This window comes from Larimichthys crocea, chromosome III (assembly GCF_000972845.2).
Source record: "Larimichthys crocea isolate SSNF chromosome III, L_crocea_2.0, whole genome shotgun sequence".
NCBI lineage: Eukaryota > Metazoa > Chordata > Actinopteri > Sciaenidae > Larimichthys > Larimichthys crocea.
In genome coordinates this window covers 11,289,236-11,311,787 of record NC_040013.1, presented here as the reverse complement: position 1 = coordinate 11,311,787, position 22,552 = coordinate 11,289,236, and the positions used below count along the sequence as shown (strand labels likewise).

Here is a 22,552-nt window from a genome sequence, read left to right as displayed (position 1 = left end):
TTGTAAATACATGAAGAACAAGACACCAGAGCAGACATGCTTTTCAGTACACTTTACTTGTTTTGTAACATGAATCCACGGCTTTTTCTGAAGAGCCTTTAGGGATGCTTTTTCAGTGGAACCTGAGATAAAAATAACTCCATTTAGGGAGTAGTTAAGTAGTATATTTTAGGTTTGTGACGTTTAAGTTCCTATTCTCTAAGCAAGAAAAGAAAATAATACAAAAACAATTTCCTAAAAAGACAAACAAAGATCCATAAACAGAAAATGAACAGTGTTGAGGTTCAGCCTTTGTCTCTCTACAGGAATGAGGTGAGGGTGGAGAAAACAGAACACCACTCCCTGCTGGAGAAAGGAGATAACAGTTGGTGCCATTTTAGAACAACAGATGAGGGGGACACTCCTGAGAGTGCTGGGTGAGCTGGAGACACTGTTGGGCACTGGGCATGGGGGGAGGAGGGTACGTGTGGAAAAACAAAAACTGAAAGAACACATTCTAAAATAAGACTAAAAGTGAGAATACACTTTATATGTATATGTGCAACAGTGATAAAAGGCACAATAGCACAGTGTGTCATGCTTTACTAGTTTCCCTTAAATTAACGTCAGTCTGTGCCCACTTGGTTCAACCAGACATTGTAGCGTAATGCTGAGTGTGATGCCTCTTATGGTGCTGAGAGGGATGTTAGAGGACTGCATCATTTAAGTGGGAACACTTGACTTCAGCAGCAAAAGCCAGTCAGTGATATTCAAATATCAAACGACAGGACAGCAGACATTGTGTGCTGCCTATATCATACTATCATTGAAAGCCTATACTGCCACTATGAATCATCAGGTTTTTTGCATTCAGCTTTTGTGCGCATTTTCTTAATCTATTTCAGGCAGCAGGACTACATTACACTACAAACACACAACTTTTTTTTTTGTTAATAATTGTGATCCTCATGCTTGACATTTCATAATACAAATATTCATGTTTTCATTTCATATTCATGTCAGATCCAATAAAATACAGCAGGGAGCAAAATCTGTCACTTTTTTCTTGGTAGATTCTTAAACCTTTTAGCAAAGCATTATGACTTTGTGCTGATATTAAAACTATTACTAAGCTAACCTCGCCTAATTGATACTCCTCCTTCCTCAAGAGTAATTTTGAGGTGAATTCTCATAGACTGAGAAGCAACAAAACTGGAAAGCAAAATTCTAAATAAGGATGAAGATTTAAATCTTCCCGATAACTTTTGGCATTCTTAAATCTAAAATGTAAATTACTACCTAGTGAACAGATGTATAAACAGCCTCCTACAATTTAACCAAACCATCTAGGCCTTCACCAAAAGCTCTGCTGCTCTCACAGAACTGAATGTGTAACAAAAGACATTTTCTACAAGTCTAGCAAAAAAAGAAATCTTTGCTCAAGTCTCCTATGCTGACAATTCAATAGCTACAGATTCAAGGTGGCAGTGTAAACAAAGACTAGAGGTGTCAGTGTTGGAGTAATTTGCACAATATCCAGCTTTGATTACATTTCTGAAATTGTAATCTGGCCCACACAAAAACATATCGATAATGCTACAAGAACAGAATTGGAATCTGGGAGCAGTGTTGCACGCACTAATTTATTGGGCAAACCATGTTGATGGCTTTAACTTAACCTGACAACACTGCTTTTGTTCAACTCTACACACTACTTGAGTAAATACCATCACATCTAATAGAACTACTGAAAACTGGAGAAATAAAAGGAATAAAATGTGAATAAAAGATAATATTTAATAAACTCAGAGTAATAAAGTTTTTGGTTTGTACAGTAGGGGGTTAGTGAACTTTGTTGAGTGCAGCCCTTTGTTAGCAACTACAACATATGTTGAGCAATGGTAGTAATTACCTATGACACTATTTTCAAAGTTTCAGAGTTGAATGCAGCTTGAAGCAGTCAGTCAAAACACTCATTTCATTTTCATCTGGCAACATTTCAATATTCTCCGTGAAGATCTGCAGTTTTATTTCGATTCCTTTTCTGAGGCAAAGTACATGAGCACAGATCGAGTCCAAATGTAAGGATTGCATTATTACAAGTCAAATCCATCCGTTTGTCAGCATAACAAAAAGGAACTAAAAGGACAACTACAGTCCTTGCAAAAAAACGAAATTAGATTCCCCCCCTAACGCTTACTCCAAACTAATATGCATTCTTCCCATCTATCTCCTCTAACCGTTCGCCCTTACATAATCTCAAAACTGCACTTCAAATGAAATGTTTCAACCAAAAGCTCTGAGACACACTTCAAACAGAGAGGAGGGTGGAGAAAGGCGAAGGAGAGCTGAGAGAGAAAAAGAGAGAGAGAGAGAAAGAAGACTGTATTGGCTTTGAGTGTCTAGGTCCTTCCTGCAAATAGTGGGCATAACTGAGGGTGGGGTGAGAGGGAGGGTGTCTGGGTCAGATTATGGCGATAGATAGTAAGGGCAGGGTGATGGCGCTGCAGTGGCCCCTGCGAAAGTTGACCTCAATGAACGATGAGTGCCCCGGCAGCGTAACTCACGGAGCTGTCCTGCCAGGTCCTGCACTCACTTGACTGGGCGTAGTTCAGGAAAGAGAAGTTCATTTCTAAACCAGACTTCCTCAGTTCAGCCACAGCCTGCAACACAGCAATATCAGTAACATCCACTTAGTCTTTGATTCACCACGCAGCATGCCAGGAGTGTTTACACACACACACACGCACAGTGTGTCACATTCTCATGACTTACTCTACAACTAACAAATTAACTTTTACTGTTTTTCATTGCCAATTGACCATTCACTAAATCAAATAAAGCATTTTCCTTGTCGTACCTGAAATACTAAAACTTAGCAGTACAAGAACAATCCTGTCTCCTGTTGTGTATCCTATATGTATCATCAATTGTTAAGGATGCTGACTTTTTGTTTCAAACATGTAGCTTTAGCCTCAAGTGGGGTTTGAGTTGGGTTAGAATCTTCAATAAAAAGGGTTCTTGTTTAAAATCAGTCAGCTGGAAACACGAAATTCAGCTAAATCAAAAGTTATTGGCTAATAACGAGATTTTTTTTTTATGTAGAGGCATGCCAAAGTAACTAAGTTGGAGGAGTTAGTGAACAGTCAACTGAACCAACATCTACTACAAATGTTAAATACCGATACACCTGGTAAGGCTCTTCTTCTGTGCTACTTACATTTAGCAGCACTCCAATCGGGTGACGCCCACAGATGGTGTTGCGGTACTTCTTTAAGTAGTTAGTGAAAGACATGGGATCCAGCTGTTCTATAATGCCCATCCCCTTCACACACAGAGAAACAGGGTCAGGTTATTTCATGTTTGTCAATATAATTATGTTCAGCTGGATTTATACTCTATTATTACATTATACACTATTATTTTATGATCTCTAGAAATGTTTTCTTTTCTCATGATCTTCCTGTACTGCATTCTGTGTTCAAGAAAACAAGCTCCAGTGTTGTGAGAAAAAAAAAAATCTATCTATATTCCTATCCTTGTCCTAAGCATGAGGTATTCAACATTCACTATTCATTCATGGGTCATGTTTATTGTGATGTGAATGTGTCTACTTCATCCCCATAACAGCTGTGAATGTGGCTGATGATAACACATTTTATCCCAGAAGTGATTTCACATTTAGATCAAATATCTCTCAGTGGTTACCATTTTATCAAGGTGCTCGATAGACCTGTAGATCTCCCCTTGGGATTCATCGTAGTACGTGTAGCGGAAGCGCTGACCTTCAAACGAGAAACCGACATCAGTACGAAGCTGGATACAGTATGCATATATGCATGCATCTTCAGTATTTGTCTGTACCTACCCCAGTGGCAGAAGTCAGACGAGATAATGAAAAGGTTGGATGGGTCGGCCAGGTACTTGCTGAGCAGCTTCCCATATTCCTGCTCCTTCGACTCACTCAGGGCACCCACGAGCACAGGGACGATGCTAAACTCGTCTTTGTGGCTGGAACATCAAATGACTCAATTTACTTGAGTGCAATAACTGCACCTCATTGTCATAATTCTGCAAAATGGGAATGGATGAAAATAAAATCTGCATTAATTCATTTATATGCACATCCATCAGTGAAAACTAATGGGAAACCACCAGCCTACAACCTATAAGCTGACTATATTAAACACCTATGTAACTAATGTGTTATGATGCTGTGGTCGATTCATACTACCTGATCCCTGCTTTCCTCAACCAAGAAAATGTCTTTGACTCCTGCCCGCCTAACAGAAGGCTATATCAATTATGCATACCACACTTTTCATTTTTTTCCTGGGCCCATGAGATGCTGGTTTACAGTATGTATAGAATGGCAATGAAGCAAATAAGCAGATTCAAAAGACCTCTTGCACTGTATTTAAGTTGTTCAGTTGCGAATAGTAAATCGGAAAAAAGCAGCTCACCAATCTTCCAGTGTTTGAATAAAGGTTCCAAAATGCCAAAATCCTTCATTCAAGTCTGGACAGTTAGATGGGGTGTTTACATTCTGGAGAGAGAAGGGTATCTGAACTTTTTTAGATCTGTATGTTTTCTTGATAATTATTACTCCCTCCAGATACAAAGCAGCTTTACTACTTTGGTTTCTTCAGATATTATTAGAGACATCTGGGCCCGTGAGATGAATTCAGGTATATCAGCAGAGTACTGGGAACAGGAAATGTCATTGCTGTTCTATTATCTCACGGAACAGGTTAATCTAGTGTAAGTTGATAGACAGCATCACTCAGAAACAAAAGTGAACCACATCTTCCCATCAGTGTCTCCTGAAAAGTGTTACCCCTGCAGAAGTATCACTAGCGCATCTATTCTGGTTTTGCCCAACATTACACCAATTTTGGACTTCAATTTTTAAGTGATGATTGAAAGCCTATTCCAGATGCATCCAGCCCAACCACAACGTGAGACTTCTGAGCTGCTGTACAACATACTAGTTGCTTTGCAAATAGGAATGGTGGTTGCTAAGAGACTTATTCTCCTGACCTGAAGTCTACCGCTCCACCTTCCTTTGCATGTTGGCCCAAGGGAATGTTACAGATGCATACAGATGCATCTGCACAAACCCAAAACATGGAGTAGATTTGAGAGAATATGGGGATCTTCCTTGGCACAGAGGTTATTTGAGTAGATGTATTTGATACTTGCCTTATTTATTCATGTAATTCTATCTTGCTCATGAGATGTTAATATTGTAACAACTTTTTTGAAGGACAACCTATGTGACTTTGTGAATTATGTGGCTGCCTTTTGTTCATTTCCGTTGTTTTCCATTTGGTGGTCCTAGGCCTTGCACCGTGTCACACTATTCCATTGATCTACAGGTGATGGTAAAATGTCATGACATTACTGCAATGTGTCAGCAAAGTTACGGAAGAAGACGACTGCTATAGAGAATCATTACTTTAGTTTGTTTAGACAAAAACTCTTTCGTCTTTAAGAAAAACCATCATTCTGTGTGGATGTTTCCTCTCAAAGAGTCTTGTGTCAACACCTAAATTCAATGAATGACACTCTTTATGTGCGTTACCTCTCCATGGCTTTAGCAGTGTAAGGCAAGTGCATTTCAATACTGTGCTCATCTTCATCTGTCTGCATGCTCATCCGCTCAAACAACCCAGTTTTCCAGAGGTCAGCGTAAACTGTAAAACAGAGGTGAGTTTCACTTTAATTTCTGCATGCGATTGTGATCATGTCTACTTATTTTTGGAGGTGCACACACATTTCAATTAGAAATCCCGTTAAGTGTCTAGCCAAGCAAAACCTCATCACTGAGAAAGCTTTTATCTTAACAATCAGGGAACTGTCTGGTCCCTGGAGGACGATTAAAACTGTATTAAGACTGCTTGAGGTCTGCATGATGGTGATCTGGTCAGTCTAGACAATAACAATCATAATGAAGAAAGGTTAAACATAGCTCTGTGATTTCTTCACACCTTTTTTTAAGTGTGATGATCCAGAATGACTGAAAAAAAGGTGTTTGTCTTATTTGGTTTTTAGCATGAAACATGCAAAACATTCTACACCTCACAAACCTAAACAGCAATCCAAGCAGTGGTTATGATAATCACTCACATGAAATACCTTCCTAAATAATTAACCAGTCAGTGTAGCATGTGAGATTGAACGACACTAAAAAAAAAAAAAAAAAAAAAGTAGATTGCAATGTGAAAACAGTGAATACCCTTCTGGTCGATTCTCAGGTCATAGAGAGGTGTTTTATAGATTTCTGCAGTTGACAGGGCACAGCGGGAGAGGGGCACATGGTGTGAAGGTCCCAGGATGAACACCCTACGACTGAAGGGCAACAGAACATCAGTTCACTCGCTCTGTTTACGGCCAGCACTAGGTTCTACTATCTACTAACTAACATCTGTTAACTCTGTAGGAGGGAAACTGATGATTAGAAACAGTCAGACAAAGCATTTCCTTGAACAGAGACAAAAAAAAAAAGGAATGACTCACGTAACAGAGGGATCAACCTGCTTGTAGGCATGTGCTGCACAAGCACCACAGTAGGCATAGCCAGCATGCCTGCAAACAAAAAAAATGTCACATTAGAATGAGACAGTATCACAGATAGGTTGTGATATAATCTCATTGTTTTTTTTTTCCCCTTCTGTTTGTCACTGTGTTCTTACGGCGCTATGATGGCTCTAGCAGGTCTGATTGTGGACTGTGCTTTGGACAGCCAGTCTTCTAGTTGTGCGTTCAGCTGGGAGCCTGAAAAGGTAGAATTGAAATACACAAAACCGTTTTAAAAATCATTTTTATTTCAGATCACTGCAGGAGCTGCCAACTCATACCACTCTGTCTATACTTCCTTACAAGAATGAGACGGTGTGCAAGTGCTAACAGCAACGCTACAGGTATGGATCACTGAGGGTGACATCCAAATCTGGTTCAGGGATTAATTTAGTCTACAAAAGTAGTGTTATTTTGCATGACAAATGGAAATAAACTAGAATGAGCTTTAACATATTTACCACATATTGTACACAACATGTTATAAGATTGATCTTTTAGTTTTAAAAACTCTCACTGTCAATCTAGATCTGACCATAGATCTGATCCAAGTTAAAAATAAGATCAGTTTTAAACCTGCTAACTGTGGCTGACTCTACTATCACAAACCAACATGATGCTTACATTAGGTCAACATCATTCAGACATAGTCTGCTGACCTATATATTTAAATATGCAGGAAAAACAAACAGTTTTGTGAAAACAAGGAAAATCAGGTTCAAGGCAGCTCAGCCTTCATATGTAGCTTGTGGACATGTTGTTGGTATGTAACAGATATCTTTAGTGTTTAACTTCTGTACATGTTCTGCCGAAAATGGCTATTACTAACAATGCAGAGAAGCCATCTCAAAAAGGGATAAACAGGCAGGCTTGCGGTGTTTAATAACAAGAAACTGGCAGCTAGCTGGTGAAATGGGGGAAGGGGAGCAACATGAACCTACAATTTTGTGCCCTGCCCAACCCAGTCCTTTGTTTCATGGCAGGAGTATTTCTGCACTTAACTCAAACCAGCCAGGGTCGGAGACCAAAACAAAAGTGGCAGGTTATGGTTAAAATAGTTAGTGGCAAGCTGTTTTTGGGGGGAGATGATAACTGTAGCAAGATAGCGGCTAGGCCAGGAAGTTCTGCAATATGAGCAAACTTAACGATCGCTAAATCGATAGCTCTGATTGCTGGTCAAAAATGGCTCAGAAGCAGATGTCAGTTTGTTTTGAGACATTTCCATCGACCACCCGAGAAAGAAGTGCTGAGTAAGCTTCAACCAACCATGCACCAAATGGGATAACAGAGACGGAGAGAGAGAGAGAGAGAGGGGGAAGGGGTCGATAAATGCTAAATGTTAGCAACCCGACTTTTCATCAACTGGATTAGCGTTACAAACCTAGCGTTAGCTATCGCCTTGTGCTGTGGCAAGCCATTCATCCGGCAGCGTCTGACCTCAGGATAACGAGCGTTATGCTAAATAAACAGCTAATAAACCCAATGAAATACACTGCCATGAAAACAACAACAACAACAGCAGCAGCCTGCTAGCACGCAGCATGCTAACGCAGATGGTGCTCTGTTGACAGTTACCCGAAGCAGAGTACCAGCTCCCGGCGTGACTTGCTTCTCTGCACACCACTCGGTTCGACATCTTGGTTCCCAAGCCGCCTATCTTGGTTTGCTTAGCTCTTGTCAGGCAAAAAAAAAAAAAAAAAAAAAAAAGAAAAATTGCAAAGGCCGGTGTCAGCTAACCTGGGAAAAAAAAAAAAAAAAAGTGAAATCGCAAAGGCCGATGTCAGCTAACCTGGAGAAGAAACAACTGGCTGCTAGCTGACTTAATCGTAAAGACAAAGGGCAGAGAGAGACAGCTGGGCTAGCTGGCTAACGAGCTCAGGGTTCCGTCAGCTGTGTTGTTACCGGTTAGCCGGAGAGAGCAGCTAACGTCAGTTTGTTTGACAGCCCGGCGATGTTATCAGTACAGCTAGGAAAGGCACAAAATGCTAAATCTTTATAACGTGCCGAGAGCTAACAACCAGAGGAGCAACAACAAAACCAAGAGCTGTCACAGTCCGGATCGGAGGATTACTGGTTTGTCTATCGGACCAGGTAAGGGGTGGCTCGGAAACGGTTGTCGGGGTGACGTCAGAGCGTTGTGATTGGTTGCTTTATTAACCAACATAAAGTGATTGGTGGAAAAAATTCAGGAGGCGTGGCCATCACTGCGATGATCGTTTGATTATAAAGTTCCTCTGGCCGTCAGGTGAGCGGATAGACTGTGACAATAAGAAGAGACGGTCAACCAAAAAACATCTGCCTGAGAGAATAGTGTTTACTATTACCTTTAAAGGAAAAGCAAAATCAATACGCGTTAAATAACACTGCTTGTGTTGTATTCACACATTACATATGAAGTGATATAAAAGAAAAATGACTTCAGTGTAGTTTGAATGAGAACGTGAGCTCTTGAAATGAAATGTACATTTAAAGATTTTGATAATACACATCTACTTGGAGAAACTAGTGTCAGCAGCATATCACGCCATATCCTAAAGCGTTCATTTCGTCACGCCCTAAGAGACAACGACACATGACAGCTGTTGTTGGTCTCTGAAGCTCACACAATCTGTGACAACAATTATTAGAGCTGTTAATTGTTTCTGATTCTGAACATTCATTATTATAAAAGGTAATTCTACAGTAGACACACACACACACAGAGAGAGAGATTGAGAGAGAGAGAGATTAGATTGCTTTAGCCACAGTTCAGTCCTGAAACAATCTTTCAAATGCACACATGCAAACACATGCACACACATAAATCATGTGTTCAATGCTATTTTCTTGTTTCTTTATTTATTTATTTCATTAATCACATGACATTCACAGCAATAAAGCATTTTGAACTGAATTGAATGGAACTGAATGAAAACTAAAACAACTTTAAATTGACATTGTGGACATTTATCTCAGCACTTTAAGGCTGCATAAACAATGACAAAGTCTCTTCTCAGGGTTTATTTTCTTTCAGGCATAATGTTTATCCTATACCTTGATGTCTATACATGATCTTTCAGCAGTAAAAAAGATCTAGGATGGGAACTGCCCTATGTGAGAAGATAAAAATACAACACATCAAGACAAAGGCCTGTTGTATGAGGTGTCAGACAGAGAGAAAAATATGTCATTATGTCTTGTAAAAAGTCTTTTCCACATTGAACAGATAACTAACTGTGTGCACTTTGTTGTTAAAATGTACTGCTGAAACATATGGATGATATTATTGTTTTATAACAACAATGAGATCTCACATAAGAGATTATTATTTATTTCGTTTTTATTTAATAATTTTCGTGTAGAGAAAAAAGACAGTACGGCATGTAAAGTTGGTCTCAGTTGGTTTGTGAATGCTGAGAATTTGCAGAAATGTATTTGCTTTTATTCGGAATATTCAACCTGGAAATCGATTTGTTTTTTTTAAAGCAGAACAGAAATTACGCCTTTATTCTGAAAATCCAACCGGAAATCATATTTATTTGCCAGTATAGCGGAACCTGCAGGGCGGGGACTGTTATCCAGAGTGCACACACGGGGAAGCGGAAGCTTGCTGGGAATATGTTTATGAAATGTTAAGGTTAATGTTTATGTTGTTTCAGATAGAGCACAGACTTCGGAATGAGCCGAGCATAAATGCGTTTTAAAGGCCAACTTTCATCGTGTCCTCTTCAATAAGTGGCTCCGAGTTACAGCTGAGAATAAGGAGACAGTAACGTGAGAGTAACGCCGGACAAAATGAACGCAAGTAAAAGCAAAGACAACGGCGAAGTTATTAAAAACTACCACACGCAGGCGTTTGAGTACATCTCGAAGGCACTGAGGATTGACGAAGATGACACAGGTTTGTTTGTTTGTTGTGTTCAGGAGTTGTTAGTTGGCGTGTGGCCGCTTGTAATAAACACCCCCTCCTCCCTGTTATGACAGGAGACAAGGAGCAGGCAATGCAGTGGTACAAGAAAGGGATTGCTGTGCTTGAGAGGGGGATTGCAGTAAAGCTCACCGGACAAGGTGATGTGCAAACAAACGTCGATATGTACATAGTGTGCAGTGTTGACATGCTTTAGCCTCAAGCTTGATGTTTTGTTAACAGGAGATCAATATGACCGAGCAAAGAGACTTCAAGATAAAATGAATGAAAACCTCACCATGGCAAAAGACAGACTTGTTCATTTAGGTAAGTGGCACCTTGGTGTCTACTTTGAACACTATTGTTACATACAGCGATGCTGAGGATCAATACTGCTCTTATTTCACAGATGCAACCTTGGCGTCATCTAGAAGAAATAGTGATCCCCCAAAGACCTCAAACCACGTCCATCCGCAACCAAAGTCTGTACCTAAGAGTCAGCCTGCAGTGCGAGGTGTGTCCACCAACATCAGGCCCTCCACTGCTGTCAGACCCCCATCTAGACCCACTGAACCAAAGGTGATTTAATATTTAAAATGGCATTTAGTGGTCCAGTTGTACACTATTTCAACATGTCTGACTCTGCTGCTTTCTGGGTATTTTTCTTCCCGTTCAGGTGACTCCACGGGTTGGAAGAGCTCAAAATGGCAAACCAGCAGCTGTGAAACAGCCCACAAAGATGAAAAACTTCAAGAATGTCGACAGCAAACTGGCCAACTTGATTCTAAATGAAATCGTCGACAGGTATTTAGAAGCCAAACTATCATTCTGCTGTCAGTGAATGTGTGAAATCCTGAGCTGTGGTTAAAGTAGTTTCTCCTGTGTCTGCTGCAGTGGAGCATCTGTGTCCTTTGAAGACATCGCAGGACAGAAACTGGCCAAGCAAGCACTTCAAGAGATTGTCATCCTCCCTGCTTTGAGACCAGAGGTGATCACTTAAAAACTGTTTCTGTCTGCTCATTATTTTTCTACTCTTTCAGATTTACATTGAATACTTTTATACATTTTGTCATTCAGCTCTTCACTGGCCTGAGAGCTCCGGCACGTGGCTTGCTTTTATTTGGCCCGCCTGGAAATGGGAAAACCATGCTGGTAAGTGAAGTGCATCGGGCATCTTTGTGACCTCACCCCTTTTCATATGTTGTTTTTCTTGCATATTAACCTATACAAGATTGTTAGAATAAGGCCCAAATAACCAACTACTCATGATTGATCTGATTGCCAGATAACTTACAAAGAAAGTTATCCACAATTTCAACACTATTAGTCCAAAATATTTTTTAAAAATATGTTATACAGTAGGTCATATTTCTTTACATCTCCTGAAATTTTCATGCTGTGGTCTCCATCAGCTGCGTAGCAGCAACTTCTCAGTTTTTGGTGTGTAGACACGAATCCTACAGAAGGCTCAGTGTGTCAGATTTAGGGGTCTCTATTTACAAAATATAGCAGAAATTGAATATGTAATGCAAAACTAGGTTTTCTTTCGGGTATAATCACATGAAAATAGGAATCGTGAATGTTTTTGTTATCTTAGAATGATCCTTTTATATCTACGGACACTGTGTGATGCCTCATCACATGACCGAAAAGACATGTGATGATGCAAATGACAGAAAATTCAATGAAATTACATAATAAGAGAGATGAAGTCACTAAAAATTGTTCACGCAGATTGATGTGACAGTATGAAGATGTTCTTTTGTTTATTTTTTTAGTAGTTCCTCGTGCCTGGTAAAATTCTGAAACACAACTTCAGAAACTAATTTTCAGCAAGCCGTTGGGATATTGTGTATTGTGTTTGTAAGTTTTCCACTTCAGCAGTGGAAACACTGTCCCTATCAAAGAGGTACAGTTGTTCACACTCTCTCATGTAACTTAACATGCAGGAAAACATTTGTTCAAATCAAAAGGGATGAGGTCAGAAAGTGATTTCTGGCAGGATGTCTTCTTTCCACAGCAAACCAATTCATTCAGATCAAACAGGGCTTTGTAATTTGCATATAGCTGTGTTGTGTTTATTATCAGTTGAATCACTGCCATCACTTCCTCTCACAAGGCCAAAGCAGTCGCAGCTGAATCAAAAGCCACATTCTTCAACATCAGTGCTGCCAGTTTGACCTCTAAATATGTAAGAAAACACTTTTTGTACTTTATTATGGAGTAGCTCTCCACAGTGCACTAAATTTAGTGTAGGTTTTATTTACTTAACCTTTCCTGTCATCATGATCACAGGTGGGAGAAGGCGAGAAGCTTGTACGAGCTCTGTTTGCGGTTGCCAGAGAATTACAGCCCTCCGTCATCTTTATCGGTTTGTACTACTCGATTTATGGAATGAATGTTCCCCAAACTTTTATCCCCCAAACGTCCTCATTTTGTTTTTATTTCACATTCAGATGAAGTCGACAGCTTGCTCTGTGAAAGGAGGGAGGGAGAACACGACGCCTCTCGTCGATTAAAAACTGAGTTCCTCATTGAATTTGACGGGGTAAGAGCAGCAGCAGCAGCAGCTGTCACTCTGTCGCCTCTGAAATTGGATCCTGAACCAGCTTCAGACTGTTTAGGTCACTGTTATCTCAGAGAGCTCTGGTGTTAGTTTCACAACAGTGCCTCTTTGTTTCAGGTGCAGTCAGGAGGGGACGACAGGGTGCTTGTAATGGGAGCGACCAACAGACCCCAGGAGCTCGATGAAGCAGTACTAAGGTGCATGGTGAAACACTATATGCTAAACGGTTATCTTTATTTTTGTTTTCGTACCGGCTCACTACAGTTTTTAATTTCTCCTTTGTGTTACAGACGCTTTGCAAAAAGAATTTACGTGGCGTTGCCGGATGCAGAGGTATTTACTGTGGAACCGTCATCACAGTTCATTAGTGTGATCACTGATCCTTTAGCTTTGAAATGTGAATCATGCAACATTTAAAGTTCACTGACTTATAGCCTCTAACTCTCATTCCTGCAGACGAGATTCACACTGTTGAAAAATCTTTTGGAAAAACAAGGGTGTCCACTGAGCAAAAATGAGCTGTCCACTCTTGCAAAGTAAGTCTCAGGATTTACATGGCATACCATCTTTCTAACATTATTTCTGTGTTTATTTGCATTAATTCCTGGATGTGTAACTTTATAGAAAGACTGAAGGATATTCAGGAAGTGATCTCACGTCGTTAGCCAAAGATGCTGCACTGGGGCCGATTAGAGGTATGACATCTTTCTCACAGTCATCATGTGGTTCATGTCAGAGTTATTAGGTTTAGTTTCAGTTGGTTTCGTGTTTTTCGTGCTCGCTGTGTTGACAAATTTGACCAAAGCTAGATCAGACATTTTATTTATACATAGTTTTTTAGTTTTTGTTTTTTTCTAAAGTCTAGCTTTTGTTTCAGTTATCTAAAAAATGTTTACACACCTAGTTGTATTATAGTTTTAGTTCATTACAATTACATTTTAGCCTATATGATGAAGATTTGCCAACAGTTGGCTTGTTTTTCATGTAAAAATTCTCTTGACAGAGTTGGGCCCAGACCAAGTTCGAAGTGTGGCTGCTAGTGAGGTAAAGTAATAGTTCATATACTTCCTTGATGCCTATTTAATTACAATAGACAGAGCAGCATGGAATAGCAGGGTAAACACAGGTGTTACCGATGGTACTACTTACGGTTCGGTTCCATTCAGGGCAGACAGAGTCAGGGTATGTTAAGTCTCACTGTTACTGTAAGTCTCTGCTGCAAAAAAAATGGAACAGAACCTTAATTAGTATCATTGAACACCTGCGCTGACCCTACTATTTCACGTGAAAATAGCCACTGTGAAAAAGGTCTGTTATGCAACAGTATGTATATCTATAGTTATGCTCTTCTGTCTGCGTTCACAGATGCGTAACATCAAGATGAAAGACTTTGAGGAATCCCTGAAGCGCATTAAGCCCAGTGTTAGCCCAGCGACTCTTGACATGTATAGCAAATGGAACAAAGATTTTGGAGACACAACAGCTTTTTGAACTCAATAGATGATTTTCACTTGTTAAAAAAAAAAAAAAAACACACACACACAAAATAACATAAAAAAATAAATTGTTGATCTGTTTTAATCTACGGGTACAAGATGTCATTAACACAAATTAACTTACAAATCTGGGACGAAGTCTTTGTTAAAGCTATAATGTATAAATATGAGTAATGATTGGCTTATATTTCCTGTTTTATGGGAAGGCTTTGCTAGTACAATTTGGAGGAGTTCCTTTACTGTATTATTACACTCCTTAAAACACTGTCTTACTACCTAATATTTCATTTATTTATTCTTAAGAATGTCACAATTACATGTGAACATTCTCTTGCCTCAAGGGGGCAGCACGTTTCTGTAAATTCTCACTGATTTTGGTTATTTTTCACATCTATTAGATGTATTGACAAGTTGATGGTACTGATCACTAAGTGCCGTACTTGTACACATGCAAGAGTGATAAGAATTGGGAGATTTGCCAAATTGGATGCTTTTGTATTATAAGAATGTTTCTTAGAGTTTGTTTACAGATACTTATATTGTTTTTTCAAAGCTGGAAACATAATGGATTGTTGTGTTGGCTGACTCTTTTCCTATTTTTTGTCAAGAGATTTAGTTGAAAAATATTTTATTGAGCAGAACTGTAACAGCTTCCCACTATTCTCATGCATCAATAAATACATTAAAGTTTCTCCAGCTGTATTTTTCCTTGTCTTTTAAATTATGTACCAACTGCAGCATCTTGCTCAGATCTTTCCTGCCTCACAAGAGCAAGCATGTCACATCATTCCCCTATATGAAAGATGAATATTGATTAAAAACAGAGAGAAAAATTTTCTTAGCAACAGTGGACCCAACAATTGAAACTAATTTTGTAACACACAGTTCTGTAAAATATTTACAATTAATTAATTATATGCTAAGGTTATAGGAAGATAATGTAGTTAGATTTTTACTACATTTCCAGGATTTACAACTTACGTCTGGCACTGACATGGTTCAGCTTCACTTAGTGACACTTCTCTATGTGCGCCACGTTTGTAGGTAGATGGTGCTGCTGTCCTTTTTTTTCTTTTTTCTTTTTTTACCTGTTGCACAACTATTCTGTGGCTTAAACTGCATCTAAAACGAGTGGAGACTTTGCCTGCAAGCACAGATTTGTGGAATGCAGTAAATTGCTATTAATGGGTGAAAAAAAAGACCGTGTTCTGCTGTGTTGACTGTCAGGTTGAGTGATGGATTTGATTAAGTTTGCTGTTTTGGGAGTGTCTGATACACTTGTTATAGTCTAGGTGTGTTCATGTACACACAGAAATGATCACAGTGATGATAAGTGACGTTATGCAGCTCCGTGGTCAAGACCCCATAACCAGCCACTGTCTAATAACAAGGCTGGAGACTCAGCTTGGACAGGAGACACCAGCTGTCGGGACATGGCTGGTTTAAGCTTGGTAAATGCTTGTGGTCCGTCTTTATTTCAGTGCACTCCAAACTCTTCCACTGAAAAATCCGATTTAAATCCCACCTCACTCCCAAAGGCCCTTTCCTATGGTCAGCTGGTGGTGTTGCCTGTGGTTTATGTGGTCCGGCAGCTGCATCGTCCATTCCTGCAGATGTTTACAGATTCTGCAATTGCAAACATTTTCTGCAATTAATTATGGTTATCCTCTCAGTTTGAAGTTATTACGAGAAGGAATAATAAAAAATAAAAAAAGACATCATGCAAACACATGCAAAACACTCGGTCCAAGAGCTGCAACCACACCTAAGACTACTCTCTTTTCCTCCGGGGAGAGATGTTGGATTTTTAAACTTGTCATGACTGAAGAGTTTCTTTCATGAAGCCAGACAGGAATGGAGTTAGGGGTTACAGTTTAGTCATCACCTTTTTTCTGTTTGCCCTTCTTCACTTTATATCCTGCACAGTATACAAATGGTCTGTATGACTGGTTGCTAGAGCATGTAGTCATTTTATTTTTACATTTTTGAAGATAAAATAAATTCACACAGGTTGAAGAATCACCTCATATCAACGTTTTACAAGTAATTACTTTTAAGATAACTTGTAATTACAGTAGAGAGCAATTATAGGTAAATGGTGTGCTTTAAATTTTCAAGCTGACAGCAGACAGAGCATTACTGAGGTGGTTTAAACCTTGTAGATGATTGACAGCTTCCCTTTTTGGTTGCGTGTCAGAGCCCTGCACCTCCACAGTGGCTCATTGATGCTTTAACCACTACATCCACTCAAGGGAAAACAGAATAGGTGATCATTTGATACCTCCAGTCAAATAGCCCACCCTGTAGAGAGTAGAATAATAGTCAACACAGTGAGGACCTCTGACTGACTGAGCAAACAGTCTGTGAGTGTTTCTTCAAGTGGCCCATTATGAAAACAGTATGTGGATGGGAGGGTTTTGTCATAGTGAGTGCAGGCTTTTTATTCTTCGTGTTTGTGGAGGTATTATTTATAAATATGACATATTTAATCCCCTCACCCCGCCTTATAGTCAGTCATTAGATGCTAAAAGACAACAAAACAGTGTATTCACTGAGTGCAGCACCATGTTGGAGAGTGACTGTAAGCTCTGCTATTTTTAAGAAAAGCCTGATTGTAAATTGTTGAGCTGGTGGAAAGGGATTTCCTTCAAAATTTGGGATTTGGCCATTTTATCACCCCTGGTTTAAAGATGTGTTCAGGGCTTACACAGTGGAAAGCCTTCAGGGCTAAGTGTGTCCACTTTCCAGCACTGGCTGCTACTGTTCCACTGGCCTGCACACCCAATACATAACTTAATTTAACATGTTATCTTTCTCTCTCAGGGGAGGCTACAAGCCAAGTCTAATCTTGTATCCAATGGCAACAACTCTCTTTTATGAGCAAATTTATTTTTCTTGGTCAGTTTATTTATGGTGTGTGTATCTGTGGGTGTGTGAGATTGGAAGAAATGGGGTGTTATATATGTACGTATATAAATATGAACATATGTGAACATGAGCTTATTTATGTCAGGCCCACCTTAGCTCGGAGCAATAAGGAAAACTTGACTATCAAGATCATGTTGAGTTTTGACTTTCAAGATGTTTAAAGAAGTATTTTAACATTTTGGGAAACACACTTTTGATGATTTATGATGATTGATATCATTATTATTATAGACAACCAGAAACTAGAGCAGCAACATAAATAGCAACATAAAATTCATTCACTTTTAAGAGTTAGATGAGAACATTGATACTTTCTGTGTAGTAAATATGGAGTTACTTGCAGCCGGTTAGTTTATCTTAGCAAAAAGACAAGGAGAAACTGTTATCCTGATGTTGTCCAAAGGGAATAAAAATGGTAACCAGCACTTCTCAAACTCACAAATTAACGAGCTAGATAATGTTTAATCTCATTTGTTAAGTGTAAAAATGATCTCAAGGGTGGTCAGACACGAATATTATGTTTTTGATTCATTAGAAGGCCAAAGATGTTTCTTTTACTGCCTGATTTGTATTCGAGGAAAGAGTTCACAGTAACAGACTGTATGTCTTAGATTTTCACTCTAGCAGAGCGATAGGTCTACTGTGAGGTCTGTAATAGCTAGTCTTACAATCTCACTATCTAATTTGGGAGGCGAGAACCTTTTTACAAGGCGTAAAAAGCAAACAGCTTGTGGAAAAGCACCGTTTTCATTGAGCAGCAAAAGGAGGGGATTAATTTAAGCCACACTGGATTTTGGATAAGTGTTTTTGAAAAATGCAGCCTGCAGCTACAAAACTATAAAAGACAGAGGTGGACACAGGGGAGCGGACTCTCTGTCATGCCTGCACATGACCTGCAAAACCATTAATCTCAGTAACCTCTGTGAGGTGATCCGGAGCCAAACTCTTCACTCTGACTTTATAGACACTGTGCAGATGTATTAAACTTGACATCAATCAGTGCAGCTTGTCAGCACATCCCTAAAAAGGTCTGTTTACAGTCTGACATCCGGATGAAAACATCAAATAAAAGTGAAATATTTCTCCATACATCTGCTCAATAGAGGATACTAGTGTGGACAAATGATACCCGAATGATGTTATTATCATATCATATTATCAGTGGACTGAGGTGGACATGTTGAGACGTGGATTTAATGCAGGTGAGGGGAGGGAGATGTTGATGAGGGGAACAGTGCACTGTCAAGGTGAGCTGCAGGCTGCCCCGCGGTGCATTCCTTCAGCTCGTGTGAATCCAAAACACTTGATGAAAAGTGAAAGTGCAGCGAGGACTTTCACAGGAATATTGTTTTGTCTCTCACTCTGTTTTTCCCACTCCCCTTGTCCTCCCCTTTTTATCTCTTTGTTGCCCTTCCTCCCGGTCATTCATGTGAAGACACGAATGATGGTTCAGGTCCACCTCTGACCCCGGTCAGGCTCGCTATGCAGCAATTAGACAACCAATCCATTGCCATCCCACTCTACAGTATTTGCTTAGCATGAACCCTATGCTGAGAGTCTGGATTTTAAAATCAAATCGAATCAAATCAATTTTATTTGTATAGCCCAAAGTTACAAAACACATTTAGCCTCAGAGGGCTTTACAATCTGTACAGGGAGTGACACCCTCTGTCCTTAGATCCTCGGTTCGAGTGAGGAAAAACTTGCCCACAAAAAACATTTAACAGGGAAAAAAGGAGGAAGAAACCTCAGAAAGAGCCACAGAGGAGGGATCCCTCTCCCAGGACGGACAGACGTGCAATGGATGTCACGTGTAGAAGAAGAAGAAGAAGATATACTTTATTAATCCCTCAATGGGGAAATTCTTTTTTCACTCTATTTTTTATTTACATACATTTTTTTAACCCAGACACACAGTACAACGGCATAGACATGCAAATGTGGAGAGAGATGGTGGAGTGATGGGCAGCCAGCCAGACCAGCGCCCAGTGAGCAGGTCGGTGCCTTGCTCAAGGGCACCTCGGCAGTGCCCAGGAGGTGAACTGGCACCTCTCCAGCTACCAGTCCACCTTCCATATTTTTTGGTCCATGTGGGACTTGAACCAGCCACCCTCCGGTTCCCAAGCCAAGTCCCTATGGACTGAGCTACTGCCGCCCCAATACACAATACACAATACAGGACACAATGAATGATAAGATGACCACAGTAGCAGATATGGTAGCAATAATGACAGTAATAGTATGAGTAGTGGGCGTCGTGCAGGATCACAGCAGCAGCCACGATCCACGAGAACCTGCTGGACGACTCCGGAGAAGTTTGGTTAGTAACGTGTTTGGTTAGTAACTGTTGATGGTGCTTGTAGTAATATGTTGTAGTCATTTTGGAAATGTTTTTAATTGATAGTGATGGCGATCTTCAGCTTTTCACTTTTAGTGAACTCACACAGGACAGTGCTAAGAGTCCTTAATTATCACCTTTTTACAGCTATGTCCACTATCCACCAGCCACAGCAGAGATCTTCTCTCTGTTGGTGCCAAATCAGCAGTCTGGTTTCACCAGTTAAGTTAATCTATGACAACTTAACAAAAAGTTAAATATATCTGAATAGTAGGAAGCGTATACCATTTCATATTGCTTGCACAATATGCTAGTGCAATGCCAACGTAAGCATTCTAATATGATGATTTATGGTTTAGCAGGTACAGGTGCATGTACTTGTACAGATGCTTACCACACTCACCTTCTTAGTTTGGTTTTTTAGCATGCTAAAATTTGTCAATTGAAGCACAAAGTGCAGCTGAGGCCTATGGATGTCGTTTTCTCATCAAAATACTGGACAAATTTGACTCGAGATGAAAAGTCTATCCATTAATTGTCAATCTTGATTGAAGATTCATCATCTATGGACTTGAGACTACAAAATATAATCAGATATTACCATCTTAGAGCTAAGCTGTTGGCATGAATAGAATCTAAACCCAATCACAGCAGATAGACTATTATAGAGAGTTTCATCAGTGTTGACTCAGAGAAGGACAATCAATCAGCAAATGTTCAATAAAATAATATCTTAAGCGACTTGTGAATGTCTTTCTAAATCTTTAAAACTAGCATCACAAAGCACACACAGCTGCTCTTATCCAAACACTCCTTTGAGTGTGGTGGAGTAGGTATGTGCAAAGATTAAAGCAATTAAATAGAGGCATTTTGAATATGATTTGCTTTGGCAGGCATTGGGAGTGTCAAACAAAGCACACAATCATGCCTTGGCATTAGCAGTAGACCTGAAAAGACTGAAGCAGTTTGCAGAGTCACAGGTTCGCAGATCTGAACACGTTGGCATGCACACTCTAAGCCTCCTTCCACAATTTGTTTTAAAGGGTTATTTATAGATGTCAAGTAAGACATCTAATAGGGCCCCAGTCAAACAAAACAAACAAACAGAAAGCGCAAAAAAACATTATAAGCTCAAAGTTTTTTTTACATTTGGCATTCCCTCATAGTAGAAGCCAATTTTATTGTGATCACCAGTGGATGTTATGTGCGCCTGTTTATCGTGATTCCAGTGACATGCTGCGTTCTCAAGCATTTGATCACCCATTAGTGTCCATTTGTGCAGGACATCAAAATCTATCAAAGACGTCCTGCTGAAACGAGCCTACGGAGAGGTTTAGTTTCATAAGGATGTTTCAAAGCAGACTGTCCTGGCCACATGCCCAGGCACAGGCATGGAGCTCTTTCATCTCTCTGTGTCCTACAGCATCTCACGGTGTGACACAGCACCACTCACAACACAACACAACACAACACACACACACATCACACATGTTGTGGTATTTGGTAGATCTTTACTTGGTGGTACACTGTGTCACTTTGTGGCTATTCCCTCTAAATCCACAACTTTTCCCATGCAAACATATACAGTGTATTTCTGGCAACATTGGTTTGTGGAAATAAGAACTCTGTAGTTTGTATCACGGTTGCCATGATAGAAGATCTCATCGCTGCATCAGGCTCAGCGTCAGCGCCCGGGCCTTGAAACTGGACTTGTTGTTGAGGAGCACTTGGTCGAGGAGCAGATCTTAACCTCTGTCACATGACCTGTAAAACAGACTTTTCCTTATGCACAGCATCAGACCATGAGGAGTCTTCGCTGGGGGAGGGGACGAGAACGGGGTCACTCTAAGATGTTGTTTTGTAAATCCATCACATCATCTTTCACGGTGACTCCCTGAAATACTCAACTTTGGGGCATAGAAAACATAAATTGACAGGGTCAAGAAGCAAAGTCGTCAATGAAGATCATCAATCAGGATGCTGAACTCCCTCCCAGCACTGCCCCCCCTTCATTCTCTGCCCGCTGTCCCCACAAACTCTGGACACTGCTGACCCCACCACTTTTACAGATTCTAAAACTTGCAATACTTGACCTGTACAGCCAACTGTTTACATATTTCATTTTTGATAGACCTCACTGTTTATACTGTAAATTCTGTCCATACTGCCATATTGTCATATTTACTGTTTATACTGTGCCATATTGCCACACGGATGTCTTTTAGCTTGTATATATTTTTAGATTTATTTATGTTTATTTTATATTTTTTACATCTTTTACTTATATTTTATATTTCATGTTTCTTGCTGTTAAGAGGGAAACACAATTTTAATTCTCTGTATGTCCTGTACATATAGCAGCATTGATAATAAAGTTGACTTGACTTGACTTGACTTGACTTGAGATAAATGTATGAGGGCTGAGTCACAGAAAAAGCTGCTATGGGAAACTCCTTTAAAATAAATGACCTCACATGGAACAGGAAGAAATTTGAGCTTGTAAATGACTGCAGTGATTATTAGATGTTATAGATGGTGATTTTGATACATCATAGGGTAGCACAGCATCAAGGGTTATAAAGTTTAATGAGCACCGTTGCGGCATCCTGTGTAAATCACTGTATACTTAACGTGTGAAATAATCTCTGCAATGTGCCTGGCATTATATTGCAGAGCCACCCAAGCCTGGCAGACACATAGCTTGTTACCACAGTAAGAGATGTATTTTAAAAAATTGAAAAAGCATTAATAAGCATAAAGGAGGGAACATTTGTATACAT

The 22,552-nt window shown here is 39.8% G+C and overlaps 2 protein-coding genes across 3 annotated transcripts; one reads left to right on the top strand and one right to left on the bottom strand.

Annotated features, from left to right (window-relative positions):
* Positions 1 to 37: 37 nt before the first annotated feature.
* Positions 38 to 8,694, bottom strand: memo1 (mediator of cell motility 1). 2 transcript variants are annotated; one of them, XM_027278048.1, is made up of 10 exons: positions 8,383 to 8,694; positions 8,134 to 8,231; positions 6,675 to 6,756; positions 6,499 to 6,567; positions 6,218 to 6,330; positions 5,564 to 5,675; positions 3,848 to 3,990; positions 3,688 to 3,764; positions 3,200 to 3,304; positions 38 to 2,642 (listed from the first exon to the last, which is right to left on the bottom strand). In XM_027278048.1, exons 2-10 carry the CDS (start codon positions 8,192 to 8,194, stop codon positions 2,511 to 2,513), a joined length of 894 nt encoding a protein of 297 aa, XP_027133849.1. In that variant the 5' UTR covers positions 8,195 to 8,231; positions 8,383 to 8,694; the 3' UTR covers positions 38 to 2,510. The 2 variants fall into 2 exon arrangements, with proteins under 2 accessions (XP_027133849.1, XP_027133848.1); XM_027278047.1 differs by lacking the exon at positions 8,383 to 8,694 and having other exon boundaries at positions 8,134 to 8,287.
* A 1,393-nt stretch (positions 8,695 to 10,087) lies between these two features.
* Positions 10,088 to 15,197, top strand: spast (spastin). Its single transcript, XM_010729876.3, has 16 exons — positions 10,088 to 10,438; positions 10,522 to 10,605; positions 10,688 to 10,771; positions 10,854 to 11,023; positions 11,121 to 11,248; positions 11,339 to 11,432; positions 11,522 to 11,596; positions 12,564 to 12,635; positions 12,740 to 12,815; positions 12,901 to 12,992; positions 13,128 to 13,207; positions 13,301 to 13,343; positions 13,467 to 13,546; positions 13,635 to 13,705; positions 14,014 to 14,054; positions 14,376 to 15,197. The coding sequence occupies exons 1-16, from the start codon at positions 10,333 to 10,335 to the stop codon at positions 14,499 to 14,501; spliced, it is 1,422 nt and encodes a 473-aa protein (XP_010728178.1). The 5' UTR covers positions 10,088 to 10,332; the 3' UTR covers positions 14,502 to 15,197.
* Positions 15,198 to 22,552: the final 7,355 nt, after the last annotated feature.

Excerpts from the sequence above, each read along its gene's own strand:
- memo1 (XM_027278048.1), bottom strand. The coding sequence starts at position 8,194 with ATGTCGAACCGAGTGGTGTGCAGAGAAGCAAGTCACGCCGGGAGCTGG. Across the intron at positions 3,991-5,563 it reads ACTGCTAAAGCCATGGAGAG|CCACAAAGACGAGTTTAGCA; the intron begins GTAACGCACATA and ends TTGATGTTCCAG. Across the intron at positions 3,765-3,847 it reads GTCTGACTTCTGCCACTGGG|GTCAGCGCTTCCGCTACACG; the intron begins GTAGGTACAGAC and ends TCTCGTTTGAAG.
- spast (XM_010729876.3), top strand. The coding sequence starts at position 10,333 with ATGAACGCAAGTAAAAGCAAAGACAACGGCGAAGTTATTAAAAACTAC. Across the intron at positions 11,024-11,120 it reads CTAGACCCACTGAACCAAAG|GTGACTCCACGGGTTGGAAG; the intron begins GTGATTTAATAT and ends CTTCCCGTTCAG. Across the intron at positions 13,208-13,300 it reads CTCGATGAAGCAGTACTAAG|ACGCTTTGCAAAAAGAATTT; the intron begins GTGCATGGTGAA and ends TTTGTGTTACAG.